Source organism: Phlebotomus argentipes, unplaced genomic scaffold (assembly GCF_947086385.1).
Source record: "Phlebotomus argentipes unplaced genomic scaffold, Phlebotomus argentipes genome assembly contig_2, whole genome shotgun sequence".
NCBI lineage: Eukaryota > Metazoa > Arthropoda > Insecta > Diptera > Psychodidae > Phlebotomus > Phlebotomus argentipes.
Window position 1 is genome coordinate 6,805,791 of NW_026776162.1, and position 18,693 is coordinate 6,824,483.

Sequence of the window (18,693 nt, forward strand, 5' to 3'; positions counted from 1 at the left end):
CAGATTGAACGCATGTTGAGCTGAAAGCGTTGCAATTGATGTTCACAATTCCGCTTATCAATTATATGATGCATAAGAGAAGTATTAAATAAAAATTCAGAAGAAATGATCAAAAGACTGTTTATTTTAGGTTCCAATTGAATGCGACGTTCAACAGATGACAGCGCCTCTATGTGGTCATCTGAAAAGCAACAAACACTCTCACTATTTGCAGCGCCATCTGAATAACATGTGGATGTGTTTTGATTTTCATTAGCTGACGCGAAATGTGTGTTTTGATAGGCTTTTGACGCTGTTTTCTCTGGTTTAGCCTAATAACTTTTGATCGAAAGTATTAAATAAAGTGTAGTGAAGAAGTGTTCAATGCAAATATGAAGTTTGCATACAAGGTAATGCGCGATGTCTTAAGAAACCGCTTTGAGATTGCTTCATAACCTCATTTGTTCACCGGCTTAAGTTTCCCTGTTTTCCTCCTTCAGTTTCAGAATCTGCTGGGCACAGTGTACCGGAAGGGGAATCTTCAGTTCACACCTGACGGGAATTCTGTGATAAGCCCCGTGGGCAATAGGATAACCATCTACGATCTCAAGAAGTGAGTTTTGTGCCACTTTCACCCTTCCCGGAAGTCTAACTCCTTCTCATCTCTTCCAATTGCAGCAACAAAGTCAAGTCTCTATCCTTGGAGAGTCGATTCAACTACACAGCAATTGATATCTCTCCCAATGGAGCCATTCTGCTGGCTGTCAATGAGATTGGCGAGGCGCAGATGATCAGCACAGTTTCTTTCTCCGTTATTTGCACTCACAAGTTCTCCAGTGGCGTTTCTGGGCTGAAATTCAGCCCGGATGGGAAGTACTTCGCCGTGTGCATGCAGAACGTGCTGTTCATCTACAAGACGCCGGGACAGTTGACGGGCGAGTATGGATCGTTCGTGCTGAAGATGCTCTTCAGGAATGCCCACGACGACTTGACGTGCGTGGATTGGTCTTCGGACTCTCGAGTGGTGCTTGTGGGATCGAAGGACAACTGCACTCGGATTTACGGAGTGGAGAAGTTCACACGCTTCCGGACAGTCGTGCTGGGCGGTCACACAGACGCTATTGTTGGTGGTTTCTTCGAAGACAAGAGTCTCCACATGAACAGCGTGAGCAGAAATGGTCAGCTTTGCGTGTGGGAAGCTAATCTCGGTCTGAAGGATCTCGTGACGTCCGATGAGAAGGCAAAGGAACCCAGAGAGAAGCGTCAGCGTCAAGCAGATGATGATGAGGATGAGTTTGACGAAGAGAAAGACGTTGAGCTGGAGAAGGAGTCTGCAGCCACAGAAGTGTTGCCGGAGGGAAGCGCAGGAGACGATGAGGAGCGTGACAAACTGGGAAAGGTTATTCCACGGCAGTCAGAGGCAACGAAGCAGGACAACATGAAGATCAAGTACACGAGAGTCTTGCGATTCTACCTCGCTGATGAGGCGCGAAAGACTTCTCCTCAGGCTGTTCTCACGGCTTCGGCGTACCACAGAAGGACGAAGATTCTCGTGTCGGCCTTCTCGTCGGGCGCTTTCTTCCTCCACGAGCTGCCCGAGGTGAATCTCATCCACTCGCTCAACATCTCCGACTACCAAATCGACACGGCGACGTTCAACAACACCGGCGACTGGGTGGCTCTGGGCGTCGCCGGCGTGGGACAGCTGCTGGTGTGGGAGTGGCAGAGTGAGAACTACGTGATGAAGCAGCAGGGTCACTCCAGCGACATGACGTGCCTCACTTACTCCCCGGACGGCCAATTCGTGGCCACGGGTGGCGACGATGGCAAGGTGAAGTTGTGGAATCTGCACACGGGCTTCTGCTTCGCCACCTTCAGTGACCACGCGGCGCCCATCACGGCGGTGGAGTTCAGCCGGAACAAGAAGTTCATCGTCAGCGCATCGCTGGATGGAACGGTGAGGGCTTTCGATATGATGCGCCACAGGAACTTCCGCACCTTCACAACGCCACAGCCGACGCAGTTCTCCAGCGTGGCGCTGGATTGCTCGGGAGAACTCGTGGCGGCCGGCAGTCAGGATGTGTTTGAGATTTATCTGTGGTCGGTGAAGTTGGGCAAACTGCTCGAGGTCCTGAGTGGTCATGAGGCGCCTGTGATGGCGCTCGCTTTCTCGCCAAATCCCACATCGTCGACACTTGTGTCTGGATCGTGGGACAAAACGCTGAAGGTGTGGAATTGCCTGGAGAGCACGAGTGATCATGAGTCCATTGATCTCATGTCGGACGTCGTGGCGGTGGCTTTTCATCCGGGTGGCGAGGAAGTGGCCGCAGCCACTCTCAACGGCAACATCTCTGTCTTCCACGCCAAGAGTGCACAGCAAGTGGCCCTGATTGAGGGTCGCAATGACCTGGGCAGTGGCGTTTCCGAGGTGGATGTCGTCACGGCGAAGAAGAACTTGCAAGGAAAGTGCTTCACCACAATTTCCTACTCCGCTGACGGCGATTGCATCCTTGCGGCTGGCAAGTCCAAGAACATTTGCATCTATCACGTGAAGGAGGACATGCTGTTGCGGAAATTCGAGGTGACACAGAATCAGAGCCTCGACGGACTGAGTGTGAGTATGATGAAGGACGCTGTGGGTGGAATATGGATTTGTCATTGAACTTTTCGTCGGCAGGATTTCCTCAATCGTCGCAATGTGACGGAGTTTGGCAACTTGGCCCTCGTGGAGCGCCGTGAACCGCTCGAGGGTGGCAATGTGGCCGTTCGGCTGGCCGGCGTGCAGCACGGCGACATGGCCGCGCGGAGCTTCAAGCCGGAATTCCGCGTGACGTGCGTTCGCTTCTCGCCCACGGGCATCTCATGGGCGGCCGCGTGCACGGAGGGCCTCATGGTGTATGCGCTGGACAAGGGAATTGTCTTCGATCCCTACCACCTGTCGCAGGAAGTCACGCCGAAGGCGACGCGCGAGTTGCTGCAGCGTCAGGAGTTCTCCAGGGCGCTCATCATGGCGCTGAAGCTCAACGAGACGCCACTAATCCATCAGGTGATCGAATCTGTGCCGCTAAAAGACGGTAAGTTTATCCACTGACTGTATTTGTGTGTGTGGGGGAAGGAGAAAAGTGGCCAGCGTGTCCGGAAGTCATGCTGTGATGTCGTTTCCGAGTCACTCGTTCGCCCACGCACACTTTGTTCTCTCTCTCTCTGGTGTTTTATGGAGCGATTGTCTAATTACACCGCTTACCGTGTTTCCCGCCAATTTTCGCCTCGTGGGCACGCTTTTTTCGGGGTGAGACGCGCACTTGTGATGTGACACGGCAAAACTTTCCGTCACACGACGGATCATGCCTTTCAATCTGCCCACACTCCACGCGACAGTGCCGAAAAGAGACCTCCGCGCGCCCGCCGGCAATCATAAATCAACTCTGCTGCACGAGGAGGGTGGAGAATAATGGGAAAAAACAGAGACTCGCGGCGGCGGGTGGGCTTTTCCGCCCGATCGCGCGGGGTCGTGCAGCGCCAGAAAATGCCTCGGAAGTGCACTGTAGTCGGTGGCCTCGATGTGGGGGCGGCGGAAGGAAATTCAAGGTGAAGCGGCGAAAACACCTGAAGGCCAAACAAATTTCGATTGCAGTGCTTTCAAGTTCTGGGACATGTTGAAGCTCTGCTGCTTGCAACTTTCTCTCTCTCTCGCTCTTCTGTCGGAGACTTTTTGCCTCCCCCACAACTCGGACACGAGGAGGTTATCCACAAGTCCATCCTGAGGATTGGATTGAAGGCAAGACGAATTATTGGTGAAGTTCAAGTTGAACATGTTTAAGATTGAGGGGGAATTTTGAATATTTCAGCGTCTCGAAGACTGAAATGAAGATGAGAAGTGATGAAATATTCACATCGCAAAGCACACTGAGTCATTTAGAGGGAATCTCAAGGAGTAGAAAATGCCCATAATTCTTGGTAAATTGCGTAAGAAAATGCCTTTATGAAATCCCAGAGAGAGACTCTTGGGGAAAATACCCAAGTTTCCCATTCGACGGGTTTAACAGAAAACTGTGGAAAGTCAAAAATCTCATTTTTCAAGAGAAAGAGCTGAAAATTTAGTGTTTATATCGCGCCGAAACTTGCCAAATTTACATCAAAAACCCCAAAATACCTTCTATAAATTGTTTTCTGAATCTTTCACTTGATTTTATTGCAATTTGCGAAATTTGTTAAAAGATTAAGTAAATTATTAGTTTCCAGAGTCGATTTTTAATCATTTTCGAGCACATTTTATCCAAATAACTTCAAAATAATCAAATTTTTGCAAAGTTTTCAAGTGAAAAATATTTAGAAGATTTGAAAAAATTATATTTATTTAAAATCTAAGAATATTTAAGGAAAATTCTATGATTTGGAACAATTTTCTTTGAAAAAAAGTAAGTTGTTTAAGTAAATTTTTTTACTGTTGCCCGATAAGAAACAAATCTCAAATTTTTTTTTCACTTGTAGAACAAATTAAAAGCTTTCTGAAAGTATAGAAAACGTAAACTATGAAAAATTGTGCCTGAGTTTAAACACAAGTCAACGGAAGAGAAAAAAAAGAGGAAAATCAGCCACGTGAAGTGAAATGAATGGTTTTTTTCCTATCATAAATGTTGATGGTAAAAATGTTCTTGTGTATAATTAGAAGTTTATTTCCGTTTTGCTAATTTAACGGTGAAGATTTGCAATTTCACTGCACTTGGGTGATGAATTTTAAAGACTTTTTCATGTCATAAAAGGATATTTTTGTAGTCAACTGTTATCGATTGTGTCTTCAAGGCGAATGAGAGACGCCCGAAATCGTCACTCACGTTGAAGACTCTCTTTTGCCAACACTCGCCACACCGTGTGATTCCTGGGTGTTGAGGAGAGCTGTTGGGAATGACCCGGAATGTGTGTTGTTGGGGCGAAAAGGGGATGAAGAAGAGTCGGGGAAAAGAACGGAAACACGGCCACTGCAATGATTGCATGCCTGACCATGATAAGATCGCAAATGGTGTGTGTGTGTTATTTTTCCGCTAATGCCACAACAACAGCCCGCAGAAATGCACCTCGTGGCCACACAGAGTTGCAGTGGGCTAAGATAGTTTATTCGAGGGTTGCATTTCAAATTCAAGTGTGTGGAATTGTTTGATAGGAGAGAGCGGGGCAGAATGGGATAAATCCCATCATCGCTTTACGGATTTTCAGTCTTCTCAATTTTATAGCGCCAATAAAGTTCAATATCTTGATGATTTTCATATTATTCTTGGCATTCTTGCAAGAATTGAAGAAAGTGAATTTTCCGTCAAATGTGTCTCTGCTAAATTTATAGAAAACCTTTGAAAATTATTAGTGTAAATAGAATTCCCTTGACCAACCGGCAAAACACCAAGTCCTGCCCAATTAGTATCCCTGGAGAGCTTGTGGCGGGAATGCCACTGTCATGGCGGCCTTCTCCTTCTGACGAGATTCTCGCTGTTAGCATTATTTGACGGTAGAGGCAGCACTGAGGGTGACGCGGAGAAACGCGCGAGCCAGTCAGTCGTATCGTGATCGCGAAGCGGTGCAGTGTTTTGCCGGATAGAAACAGGAGATGCAGCGAGATGGGCGACAGAGAGAGTTGGTTACATATAGCCAACATCCTATGATATTCGGAACTTCATTAAGTTTAGATGATGTGAAATAATATTCTTCACTTATATAAAGGCTTTCTTTATCATTTCTTTGGGATTACACTGTAAGAATGACTGAAAAATTGCAGTGCGAAGTTGCCCCAAAGTGGGGCACTTTTGTACAGAATTGCATTTGTCGATCCTGAGGTAAAGTTGAGCATTTTGAAGCTCATAATCAAAAGGATTCAAAAGGCCGGCGAGAATTTCCCTGGAATCCTTTCATAAAATTTCATATCAAAATTCCCCGCTTTTCTTTAATTCTATTGAATTATCTACACGAAAGCCAGCTCTACCCTTGGCCAGGAGAGAGAGAGAGAGAAAGGATTTCACGAGGGATTCGACGTGCACAATAATTTTGAAAAGAGAAGCAAATTAATTCCACCGGGACTCTTTAGCATTTCGCCACCCCAATCTCCCCTATCTCTCACTACAGCCGCTCCTCTTATGCTTATTCCGCTTTTGTACTATTATAAGTCTATGCGAAATGTGTGCGTCATTCCTGGGCCGCACAATTCTGCAAATGCCACTCATTTGTGTTGCGCCAGCAACTTCCTGTTCTGGGAATTTGCCTCACGCTCTCGTGGCGTGTGATTTTTGCGGCTTCTGACGAGCTTCACAACACTCTTGCAGTGAAGTTGGTGGTGAAGAGCCTGCCGGAGGAGTTTGGTGAGCGTCTGGGTGAGATTGTGGCTCAGCTGCTGACCAACACGCCACACGTTCAATTCCATCTGCAGTGGGCATGCGAAGTGATCACGTTCTTCGGGCCGAAGGAGAATGTCCTGCCACATCACGCTCTTCTCGCGTTACACCAGAGTCTCTCGCGGAAATACGAGACACTGTCGAAAGTGTGAGTAGCGAATTAAATTGGCGCTAGAAAAGTGTCCAGTTGCAACAGCATCGATCGGCGTTTTTCTCCCATTTTCCTCTCCAGATGTGATTTCAACAGATACACAATCAGAGTCCTTAAATCCGTGGCGGACGCTCGTGTGGCGGCAGAGCAGGAAGTTCCTGTGTCTGAGGATGATGAGATGATGATGTCGATGGCTGAAAGGGAGGCGGAGGACGTGGAAGAAGACGAAATTGCCGACGAGGAGGACGAAGAAGGTAAAAAATGTCAACGTTGATTTTCGTCAAATCAATTTTATTACCACTTTTTGGTGTGTGATTGTTTTTTTTTTGGATTTTTTACACAAGAAATTTGAGCTATTTACACGTATTTTCTGTCTGATGACATCAAAACTTTGCAGTTTCGGATTGAGTGGGTGGCGCGCGCGCAGGAGAGGAAGAAAGATAACAAAAGGAGAGAGAGAGAGAGGAGAAGAGAGATTTATGGGAAGAAAGTGGCTGAATTTGCGGCGTTCGGCACCATTGAGAAAGGCGACATTGTGGTCTCTATTCACAGGAGAGTAAAATGTACAATATATAATGTTAATTCTTTAGTGGTTTTTTTCTTTCTTTTAAATCCTCATTAAAATAGATCTTACTTCACATCTGAAAATATCTGCTCATTTCTTTGAAAATATGCTTCAACAACAACATCTTGTCAATCTCGCGTGTGATAGCGGCAAAAATATAGTTGAATTTCTTCGTTATCACAAAATTTATCTATATATGGAGGAAATCTACAGCATCTCATGTACTTTCACAATTTTTCCTTTTTCTCCTTTTCGATGTGGCAATGGCTGGGCTCTTGAGAGGCTCGAATTGAGGCTGTTGGCCGAAGAACAGGGACTGTAATTTATACTTTTACATTGGATAGAGTGTGGATTTTGTGGGGCGAGTCGTTCGTCTCGAATGTCCCGCCAAATTATAAATGGATAAAATAATAAGGAGAGATTCTTCGGGCCTCGATGTGTGCAGAAAATGTTCTTCATTTTAATGGCCTAGCTAATGCGGAGCTTTTCCATTTCCTAACTAGTAATTATTATCATAAGCACCATATTTTATCATCTTATCAATATTAATTATTGGGTATTGTATGACATTACTCAATATATTTTTTACTTTTTGCGCCATTTTCTGAGGCATTTCTTGAGTGCTCGTGAGTGGCGACAGAATGAAATGTGTTTGAAAGGGACAATGCGACTCCTTGGAAGTTTTGAAAATCTTCTCTTGCGTCCTCTTCGCGTGTCTGATTCTTCTTTCATGTTCTTTAATGCTAATTAAAGATAATTTTATATATAAATTTTGAAGGCAACCTCGTTTGTAGGTATTTAATTTCGCTATAATAGATTATATTCTCGCACTGTTTATAGTTTTTCTTCTCTCTTATCTCCAAATCTGTCTCACTTTCCTTCCCATTTATGTGGCGTTCTTGTGTGTGTGTGTGTGTGTGTGTTTTCGTTGAGTTGCGAGGGGAGAAAGAAGGTGTAATTAATTGAGTTGTGATTTGGAGAGGGACATTTTTTATCACAATAAACAAATTTACGATGACTTCATGAGGAGAATCGGCCAGTAGAGGATGACGAAGACCAAGAAGAGTGCCGGAAAGACGATTCGCGACATCTTATCGATTTCTCGCCACATGATTTTCTCGACGCCCGTGTCTGTGTCCGTCCAGGCGACGGACAGGAGGCTCTGGCGTCGCGTTGGCTTCGGTGGGCCTCCGTTGCCTTGGAGGGATGTTTGCTGCACGGAGAGAAGACGCGCACTTGAACCTCATAATAACCGCCAATTGACGGGGTGTATCAATGATTCAGGGGCGCGCGCGCTCGCCTTGGACTTACCTGGCCTGGCGTCGTGGCCGTTGGCGTGGCTTTCCGCGATCTCACCTGGCCACCCTCCCAATTGGCCACCGTCTGGCACTGGCCCTTCTCCATCGCGCTGATCCTCTGCAAGAGGCCAAGGTTAGACAGTGTGCAGGATGATGGGAATGCAGTGCGCGCACTCTCTCTCTCTCACCATGGGAATGACTTTGGGCATCCGATTGGCCTGGTATTGATACTGCACGTCCAGCACCTTGACGACCACGAACTCGCCCAGGGCCGAGAACACAAACATCATGCAGCCCGCCATCCACAGGTCCAGCGCCTTGATGTACGCCACGGGCGGAATGTCTGCTCGCAGACCCGTAAACATTGTCACGAGCGTGAGCATGCAGGTGACGAGCAACGTGACGCGGCCCGGGATGGCGTCCAGACCCAGCCAGAAGCTGAACCACGACAGCATCACGACCAACGACGATGGGGCGAATGTTTGGATGAGATGATGACCGATCTGGCGCTCGAAGCGGAAATACACGGTCAGCCGCGAGAAGTTACCTGCCAAGCAACACCAACAACAGCGCGTCAATCCCGCGGATCTTCGCCGTCCGGCGCGCGCGAGACTCACCGACTTTCTCCGGCATGTAGCCGTCGCTCTCCTCCAGCTCCAGCGGCTGGCCCAGGTTGTACTGCAGCAGCTTGAGCTCGGGATTGAGCGTGACGCCCGAGTCGGACCACTTGAGGCGCACCTTCTGGTTGCTGTAGGAGAAGCTCTCGATGTAGATGGGGCAGATCTGGATGTCCATGGGGTACAGCTGGAACTCCATCTGGCAGGCGATGATGGCGTGCATGCGGGCTGCGTAGCGGACGGTTTTGTTGCGGTACAGCGTGACCGAGGAGAATTTGTGCGTGAGCGTTGCGATTTCTGGCCATCGACAAAGAAACAGTGTTGGTGATTCAGGAAATACATTGCTGTTGGGAGGAAGTTTGTAGCCTCGAGCCACGAGCGCGGGTGGGGCAATCATAAGATGTTATCAGGATGGATTTGTGTGTTTTCGAGGCAATTTTCTCACTGCTAAATTCCATCGATTGACTCCTCAATCCTCGTCAAGGATATTAGAGCGCATCAATCAAGGGCACAATTGAATAAAGGACAAAATCCTGAAGCTCTTCATCAATCTATCCTGATTCAGATTCATGCTTCATCGAGTCTATGCAGCTTTTCAGATTTCGTAAAAGTTATGAATCGACTAAGCAATTTGATCTTATTTAATACGAATTTTAGCTATCAAAACGACATTTTTACGACAACTTTTTGTGAAAACAAGATTCTTTAAGGATTCTACTGCGCAGAATGTCCGGAAATGTTTTCTAAATGCAATTGGTTTCCTTAGAAAACGTCTAAAGATGCCGGAAAACACATAACCTCAATTTGGCATATTGAAATGTGCACAAATGGCCACATAAATCCAACCATGATTGTCAATTTCCTGGGTTTTCAAGTGAATTTTCTGGCTTCTCTTGCCTTCGGGCGCCAACATAACTTTGACAGCTTATTAAAAATGATAAGAAAGTAGAGTTACAACGACTCCAATGTCTTGTTGGCTTCAAGATGGCGTCCAGACTCACCTGCGACTTTGGAGTTGAGAAAGTACGGATCGGGCTGCCAGAGGTTGTCGAAGAATTCGGGCGGCAGCGTCACGTAGTCATCGCCCTCCTCGAAGATGTCATCGTGCAGCTTGAGGCGCGACTCCAGCCACTTCTGATGCACAAACATATCCACCCTGCGAACGAGAATGAATCAATCACAAATCCAGACGCCGCATCGATTGCGGGCGTGTTGAAACACTGAGAGCGCGCGCGAGGCTCCAAATCAATAGCCGTCGGTCGAATCCTTTCTCTCTCCCTCTCTCTCTCTGTCAAGGAGATTCCGCCACCCATCAGATTGTCGGTGGGGGGTGGGCTGACCCCGCGCGCGCTTAAAAATTCATTGAGGAAACGAGCATTGAAATTGCCGGCAATTTTCTCGCATTTAAAGTGTGGGCTTTGGTTTGTTCGAGGAAATCCTTGTGCGGCGCGAGTTATTCCTGGAAAAAAAGAGAACTCAAAGTTCACCCTGAGATCGCAGCCACTCACCGAAAGTCCATGTCCTCCACATTGATTGAGTTGATGTCCACCACGAATATGCTGAACTCCACAACGACGGGTGTGTTTTTTCGCGACGGCGGACGGACTTCTGCAAGGGAAAGACGCAATCTTCAAATCAATAGAGACAATCGACCACCCACAGATCTCTCAATTCCACCACGCGACACTGACCTTGGGCGGACCGCGACAAGTCAAGAGCACACATAACTTCCGACACACCAGAATTGTCTGTGTCTTCTTGTGGCGTGAAATGGTCGGGAAATTGTGTCTCCGCGAGATAATTTGCCGGCCGGATATTTCGTGCCGAAATCACTTTATGCTCGCCAATTTGCCTCTTTGGCGCCAATTGAGTTCCGCTGCCCAGATAATTTAGCTCGCATGAGATAAGATTCTGCTGAATTTTCAGCCATTTCCCTCCGCAACAGCCAATTGACTGTCAATTTCTCTTAATTGATTGCGCTGCTCGCGGAAATTTTCCACCACTTTCGTGGTACGTGTGAATTATAGATAGAATTTGCAAATCGCGCGCACATCGCATTGATTGATCGTGAGATTTGTGATGTTCTTCGACTGTATTGTGGTGAAAAGTTCCTCTGACCTTCTGTGCGTGGGAAAGAAATGCAAGAAGGACGAGTATAAAGTTTTTATGGAGACCCAATTTGAGTTTATCCTTAAAAGTTGATTTAATATTAAGTGAGGACTTTGGATTTCCCTCTCTCACTTTCAATCTCCTCACTTCTTGCATATATAAAGTGGCTTAATTAAGAAGCACTCGGCGATGGCTTGTGTATTTCTTCACAGAACTTTTAATAGCTCAAGATGTACAGCATGTTTTCAGCATTGCGTGCATGAGATGTTTTATGGGGCCTTTTTATTCCTTATGCAACACTAAAGAATTTCAGCTGAATTGAATCCCTTTGAGTCGTTTTCTGGGGTTTTATTGCAAAGCTTCGCACTTGAAGCTTTACGCCAAAGAAAACTTATCGAGTGTAATTCTACATGATTCACACAAATTGGCCGAAATCTTATCCAATTATGATTTAATTTCAGCTATAGTTGGTTTTGAGAAACCCTCAAGCGAGCCGGAGAATGCTTAAAATTAAGCAGGTATTTTAGCTAAAAAGTGCTAAGAAAACGAAATCTATAGTCTTATAATTATGTCAATTTAAAGAAAAATCTTCAACAAATCTTCTGTTTACTATTTTTGATTAATTTTCTGAGCGATTTCCTGGCTTTTTCTGCTCTGATCAGATCTGAGTGTTTGTAAATCTCTCAGTTTTGATCATATTCGCATGTCTCAATTTATACAATTAACTTGAGTGTTATTATCACGAAGTATATTATTGAAGTGTCACGTTTTCGCATGCTGCGACATCTATGAATTTAAGTGCTTCATCAGTAATTTGACTAATCGCCACTGCGATCGCTGGTGCCCCCACTGAATGGCTAAAGGATCTTAGCTAAAGTAAGCGAAGAAATTAGCTCTTCAACTCTCAACTTTCGCATCTCAGCATTCTGCGTTCGCCGGGTTCAAAGGCAGCTCCCAGTGTTTGCTCAAGAGTTGGTATTGTCTCCCAATTTGCGTCTGAATGGCCTATTGATTCGCAGTCTCAGCAGTGAATTGCCGGGCGCGCAGATGGAGCGGACGAAGAGAGTGAACACAGGGAGTCCTCCCGCGAGGGCATCAACCCCTTGTTGATGCCAGAGTGCTCCACGTGAGACACGGGGTGAATGGTGAGGCGCTAAATGCGGCGTTCTGTGTGTGGAATTGACACAATTTGATGGACATAACGCAAGTGTGCGCGCGGGTCGCGGGGAAATTCTGTGTTTTGCGCTAAACGGACACGCTACAGCAAATTGTAAATTCGTTGCTATTTTGAGCGAATGGGGTGGAATTGTGTGCCGCATTCGCTGGAGGAATTTCCAACCCGTGCGCGTCTTGTGAGGGTGAGAAAATGGGAATATTTTATAACCCAATTATTTAATTGGCGATTTATGCAATGGGTCTGCGAGACTCCCTGATTCACGACACCGACTCGAGTGCCATCGTGCTGGTTTATATTCGCCCCACACACACACACATATGTTCAGCATAAGTATGCTGACGCGTGTGTTGGGCCGATCGGATGGGGTGGAAAATTGCCTTTCTTACCTTTCACATAGTTTTCCGGTAGCAGAAGTCTCGGTCGAATGGTAATATTCTTCTTGGCGACCACTTCGTTCCAGAGGCTGAAAAAAGTGCAGCGTGAACTTTATATATACATAATATAAATTGCCATCATTGCGTTATACAATCAAAATCACTCAATCTTTAATGAGCTTATTTCTGTGCCGGACAATAAAGTTTCCCCTACTTTATGATATAGCAATGCTGTAATAGCCAAGAGAGAGGAGGGAAAGTTGACTTTTCATGGCGCAAAGGAAGTTGTTGTGACGTCAAAATGTATGCATTTTGCTGTTGATTGTCAATTTGCAGTAAAATATTGGGGAGACTTCGGCAAAAAGGGGGCGAAAACTTTTGGATAAAAGACACAAAGTTTCATGGCAAATTTGACAACCGTGATGCAATGAAATATGCCCCCAAAGACCAACCCTTTGGCAATAAAACACCCTTGTCGTGCCTGAAACGCGATGGCCCCCAGACTTTCTTCATAAGTAGCACTTCTAAAAATAACTTCCTCTCCTCGACGTGCTAAAATTAAAGTGAATTTCCTAAATTCACGTGATTGTAAATAATTATAATTTTTACATTTTACACACAGAATTCCACACAAATCCTCTTCAATAGTCCTTTTTTGGGAAAGCTTCTCTCTGTGCATTTTACGTATGTACATTTGTGATGGATTTGTGGGGAGCTTTTTGGCGGGAAAACCGCCCCCTTTTGTGCGGCGCTCCACCAGTGTGTCACGAAAGGCAATTTGAACTTTTCTAATATGCCTCATTTGCATTTTTTCCCAATTAAAGTCCAATTTTCTCCACACATGTCCAATTTATCTGTCTTTCTCATGACCACGCGAAAATTTACACACAATTTACACAATGAGGTTTTCCTCATATTTCTTTTTGATCTTGCAAAAGTGTCCTGAAAATGTTTTTATTTTGATGAAATTCAGTCCAAGGGGGAGATAATATAGTCAGAAGTGGTGTACAGCTCAGTGGAAGTGTTTAAAAATTTACCTGTTTATTTGGATTTCTTTTAATTCTTATATCAAATAATATTTTTCTAGGTTATGATACGAATCAGGAATAGATTTAGGAAATAATTCGGATTCTAGCACATCAATTCTTATGCTCAAGACCAATTAAGCATTTGCATGCAATAAACTGTGTTTTTCAAAACCTTTGATGCCCGCAAAATGTGTTTAATTGAAACATAACCTCAAAAATAGTAATTTTTACTTAAAAAATGTTCATTTACATTTAAAGCTGACAATATTCCTTTCCTAAATGCTTCTTTTACTGACAAATCCTCCAGATTCTTTGAATTCCCTTCTTTTTTCAAGCAGAATCAATCATGAAAATCCTTTTTCTAGGTTATGTTACGAATTAAGAATAGATTTAGGAAATAATTCGGATTCTAGCACATCAATTCTTATGCTCAAAACCAATTATTCATTTACATGCAATAAACATTGCTTTTTTGATCATTTTATCCAACGAAACACTGCAAGATGTGTTGAGGTGGAACATAACCTCAAAAATTATCATTTGAACTTAGAAAAAGTTGATTTAGAAACCTTTCCAGCCAATTTTGGCTCTGAATCGACCATTTTGAGTTCATTTGTGATCTCGAAAGCTTGCAAACGGAATCTTTGAAGATCTTTAAGTGATATTTTGAGGTTATGGTTGGAACAGGGATATTTGGAAGTGGTGTGCAGATTGATCCTGCCATCTCGTGCGTCAGTGTGGGAAATGTGGGTTGATTTGTGTGTCAGATTTTTCCTCTTTCGCTCTCCGTGAAAACTGCGAATGGGAGAAAGTGGAGATGGAGTTTGATTGGTGAGATGACAGGGCGAGGATAATTTATGGCATATGGTGTCATTCATTTGAAATAATCATAAAAAGAGAAGCTCCATTTCCGCAAATATCTTCAGGCTCGTCTTCAACTTTCGCATTATTCCCGTGATTGCGTCGCTTTGATAGTCCTCATTGCGCCTCCTTTTTCGCCAACATCTCGAGATAATGCAATGGTCATCGTGTTCAATTTTGATACAAAAACTTGATGACAGTGATTGTGAAAAATTAGGATTGATGGCAAAACATTCAATTCATTTGTGAATCTTGATATAAATTATTATTACCATGTAATTTGACCTCAAATGAACTCACTTCCACACAATTTTTTTTTTTCACCTCAAAAGAATGACGAAGAGGAAAGTTGAAGAAAACGGAAATGAGTGTGGAAAAAACGCAACAATTTCCAAGAAGTTTTTCTTCACTTTGCATGCGCATATATATGATTAATATTTGCCTCTCTGCCAAACAAATGTGGCAAAGTGTGGCAATGGCAGAGTTTGCCATCAATACAATCCATTAAATTCCCGCTCTGACCATTTTCTCAATTGACTCTGTCGGCGCTCTTTTCCCGTGTGCTCGCGATGGGGGAGGAAATGCAATGCAATGCTATCACTATCAGATTCAAAGTCAATGCAGCAATTTGCCGTGACATTGAATTTATTCGTGTGGTATCAGTTCGAGAGAGAGAGAGAGAGATTGTGGAGAGTTATTGAGTCGTGACAGAGTCATTCTGTGGCAATTACAACTCTTGAAAATCAGATTAAAAGGGCGAAGTTTTCTATAAATAATGCGCCGTGCTCTTTGGCCTCTCTGGCAAATACCACACAATAATGCATTATTTCCAAACCCGATTCGGCGGGGTGACGAATATTTTCATGCATGACATCAAATTGACATTTAATCATCAAGCTTTTTGGGTGGCCAGAAAAAAACCGTCCATTTGATTGATTGTGTGGCTTTTTGCAAATTTTGCACTCTGCGGGGGAGTTAATTAAAAATGGTGTTACTACATTTTGCGTGATTTATTGCAATCAATTTCCACTGCAAGTGAGAAAGGGGCAAATTTGACCATGATGATTGATGATGGAAAATTTCAATTTCCTCCCTCTTTTTTGGCCTCAACGAAATGCTCTTCTTGCCAAATTGTCTGCACTCTCACGGTGTTTTTCGTGTGAATTTTTGAGGGTGTTTCTTGGGGAGGAAAGTATGGAAAAACAAGAAGTTACCGAAAGTTTCTCAGGTGACTTTTGCCACCGGAAAATTGATGATAATCTTTGAGTAATTGAGTGAAGACGAAAAGAGGTGGAAATTTAACAGAAAGTCTCTTTTATCTCTTGCAATGTTCAAGGCATTTAGGAAATTATCCTTTTTTCATGAATTCCAATCGACCCACTTTATCGTTAGATAGTTAAATCATAAAAAACAGTGTTTTTGCCGTTTTTGCATTCCAATTTGGTGAAGTGGAGGCGCCGGGTGAGTCAGAGATTTTCCCACGAAAACAACGCGTTAAATTCTATTTTCACATGCTTTTTCCCCCTCTCTCTCACATTGCCACACATTTGTGTGACTATTCGGGGTGGAAATGCATTTAGTTTGAAATATAGTTTTATGTTTAATTACTCCGCGAGAGTCAAATACGGAAAAAAATGTATGTTCGCGAGCGAAAGATGAACGAGAGTGTGAGAATTGTCTGTGTGGGTTTAATCGATAGTTTCATCAGCGAAATTGCTCATCGATCTTCTGACGGGGTGTGTGATTAAATTAAAATTTTGATTGGACGCCCAACTCCTTCCCTGCGAAGGTCCTGCCAAAAGTCACCCACCGTGTTTGTCTCTCTTAGTGTTTAACCGTGTATTATCATGCAAATGAGGCCCTCCAAGGGCGCCTTTTTCGCGCCTTTCCACCCACGCATGCAGGGAATTTTGACTGTATCACTTGGGGATTTTCATGGGGAAGCGAAAAGCATTTGGTATAGCAAAAACTGACCAAATGAAAATCATAGCGATTTCCACGAAACGTCGTCCCACGGTGGCGGGCATTATTGATGCTCTGTGCTGTGGAAGGATGTGGAGACGGGTGTGCTGGTCATCGTCGGTCAGGTTGGGGGACATGCAAATGTATCAGGGAAATCAGATCGATTGCCGGACACAATCACATGTAATCCATTCGAAGCGCGCGCAAAACTGCCACAATCAATTCCACACACTTTTGCCGCCCTCTCACCCCACTTCACTGGCAGCAGCACATTTCCTGCCCTTAAGTTCCTCGCCCCTCTCTGGACAAAAGAGAAGGAAAGTCACACCACACAAGTGCAGAGGAGCATCTCCCTGTAATCTTGCAGCGATGGAAAGTGTATGGTTTCTGCGTAGCACGAAAGGCAATATAGTGGGATGATTGCGAGAGAGAATATTGTAATTTCACTTGGAAAATTTCTCCATGTATAGCATTAATGTGACGTTAAATTATTTGGAAAAGTTATGGCACTCCATGTGACACAAACACGCAATTAACACACACACATCAAATGTGTGTGGAGAACATTTTAGAGAAGAGAGATTGACTTGAGGAAATATCGCAACATGTCCGAACTATTTTCTTTTTTGGGGGGCAAAAGGAGTCACTTTGCAAATCCATATGCTTTAATGCACTCTTCGCCCAGTCACATTGCTTGGCACTTTTCCTCTGGATCGATTTTCACCACCAGAGACCCACAATTGTATTCCTCAAGCTGCCCTTTTGACTCTCTGGATGCACAGGATGATTGGAGAGACACAATGCGCGAAGATGAGACGTCCAAAGGAGTGTGAGGATGTGCGGAAAAGAAAGGAAATGAAAATGAGAAGTCCTCTCAAGTGGGAAAAAACAACTGAAAAAGAAAGGAGGGAGAGAATCACAAAGGAGAGGAGGGTGGCTCAGGTCCCTTCTTGACTCTTTTTTTCTTCTTATTCCACTGGTCGCGCGCGCTGTGTTGTCCGGATTTGCTGGTGTCGCGAATCGCGGTCAACGGCAAACTGAAAGGAAAATGTATCGCGAAAAGTTGGAAAACCACCGTCGCTTGCAGGCGTCACAACCACTGCAAAGTTGCCACTTCTCTCGCTCATTCGCCGCCACCCCTCGGCCAAGAGTGGGTGCATTTCACGATCGTCCGCTCAATGGGCCGCCGTGGGTGGCTCAAGAGGCACGCCATTGCCTAATTACCCCTCTCTCTCTCAGTGTGGAATAAGTCACTCTCTCCGCCAGTTTGTGATGATCCGCGAGCGCGGAAAAGCTCTCTCTCTCTCTCTCGCGCGCGCGATTTGAAGGTTTTGGAGGAAAAAGTGGCGCGAAATTACATCGCGTGTAGAACGTATGGAACGTGTGTTGTGGAATGTGTTGAGCCGAGACTCCAACGCGCGAAATCCAAATGCAGACAGCACTTTGAGGCCCCAGGAAGTTGGTCGTTGGCAGGCGAGGCAGGAGCGAAAGGAAGCGCCGCGGCGATTTGTGTGTGAGTGAATGAAAACGAAATTTGATGACGTAGGAAAGGGACATGCGCAGCTTGTATTGATCACATGGCCAGAGGATGAGACGGGCTACGCTCCTTCGCGTTGTCCTTTCAGTTTCAACATAGCGACGTGCACAAGGAATTCGCATTTGCGAAGGCTGCGTGGAAGAGTGTCTGGCTCTGTGGTGGGTGTGAGCCAAGTGCAAGGAGAGACTTCATTGTGCGGCGGACAACGCCGGAATTGGTGGAGTTTGGTGGCCTCGGACGTGATTGAGAGTGAAAGCGCGACACTTTTCCATCCGCCGGAAGGAAAAAGGAAGAGAGCGCGCGGCGCCGTGAAGGTTGCGAGAGTGAATGGCAAGAGGGATGCTGAGCGAGGGAGGCTCTTTTTCACATGTCTGGGAAAAAGTGAAAACTCTCACGCCCTTGTGCACTTTTTCGGCCTTCTTCCGTGATTGTCACATCCTCGTCGTGAGGCTTCCCGGCGCGTGGGTGGGGCGCCAACCATCATTAATCCGCATTATCACGTTTTATTTATAGGATGACGATAGTTAATGCTATTGATTAATTTATTGTCCTCCTTTTTCTTTGAAGATTGGATGGGAAAAGAAAGAGGTGAAATTTGCACCCAGGAATTCTCTCAAATGCTGATGATTTCAAACTGATTCAAGGCTAATTGAGTTGC

General features: G+C 45.0%; 2 protein-coding genes across 3 annotated transcripts; one reads left to right on the top strand and one right to left on the bottom strand.

Annotated features, from left to right (window-relative positions):
* The first annotated feature begins 217 nt into the window (after nt 1-217).
* LOC132264642 (periodic tryptophan protein 2 homolog) lies at nt 218-8,042 on the top strand. Of its 2 annotated transcripts, none has more exons than XM_059764908.1 (7): nt 218-389; nt 480-592; nt 658-2,593; nt 2,657-3,053; nt 6,288-6,504; nt 6,589-6,761; nt 6,905-8,042. In XM_059764908.1, the coding sequence occupies exons 1-7, from the start codon at nt 372-374 to the stop codon at nt 6,913-6,915; spliced, it is 2,865 nt and encodes a 954-aa protein (XP_059620891.1). In that variant the 5' UTR covers nt 218-371; the 3' UTR covers nt 6,916-8,042. The 2 variants fall into 2 exon arrangements, with proteins under 2 accessions (XP_059620891.1, XP_059620892.1); XM_059764909.1 differs by having other exon boundaries at nt 6,852-7,003.
* Nucleotides 7,113-17,506, bottom strand: LOC132264643 (glycine receptor subunit alphaZ1). The gene is made up of 8 exons (XM_059764910.1): nt 16,511-17,506; nt 12,660-12,736; nt 10,496-10,595; nt 9,989-10,143; nt 8,988-9,284; nt 8,559-8,917; nt 8,384-8,488; nt 7,113-8,285 (listed from the first exon to the last, which is right to left on the bottom strand). The coding sequence occupies exons 1-8, from the start codon at nt 16,633-16,635 to the stop codon at nt 8,082-8,084; spliced, it is 1,422 nt and encodes a 473-aa protein (XP_059620893.1). The 5' UTR covers nt 16,636-17,506; the 3' UTR covers nt 7,113-8,081.
* Between the last annotated feature and the right edge of the window lie 1,187 nt (nt 17,507-18,693).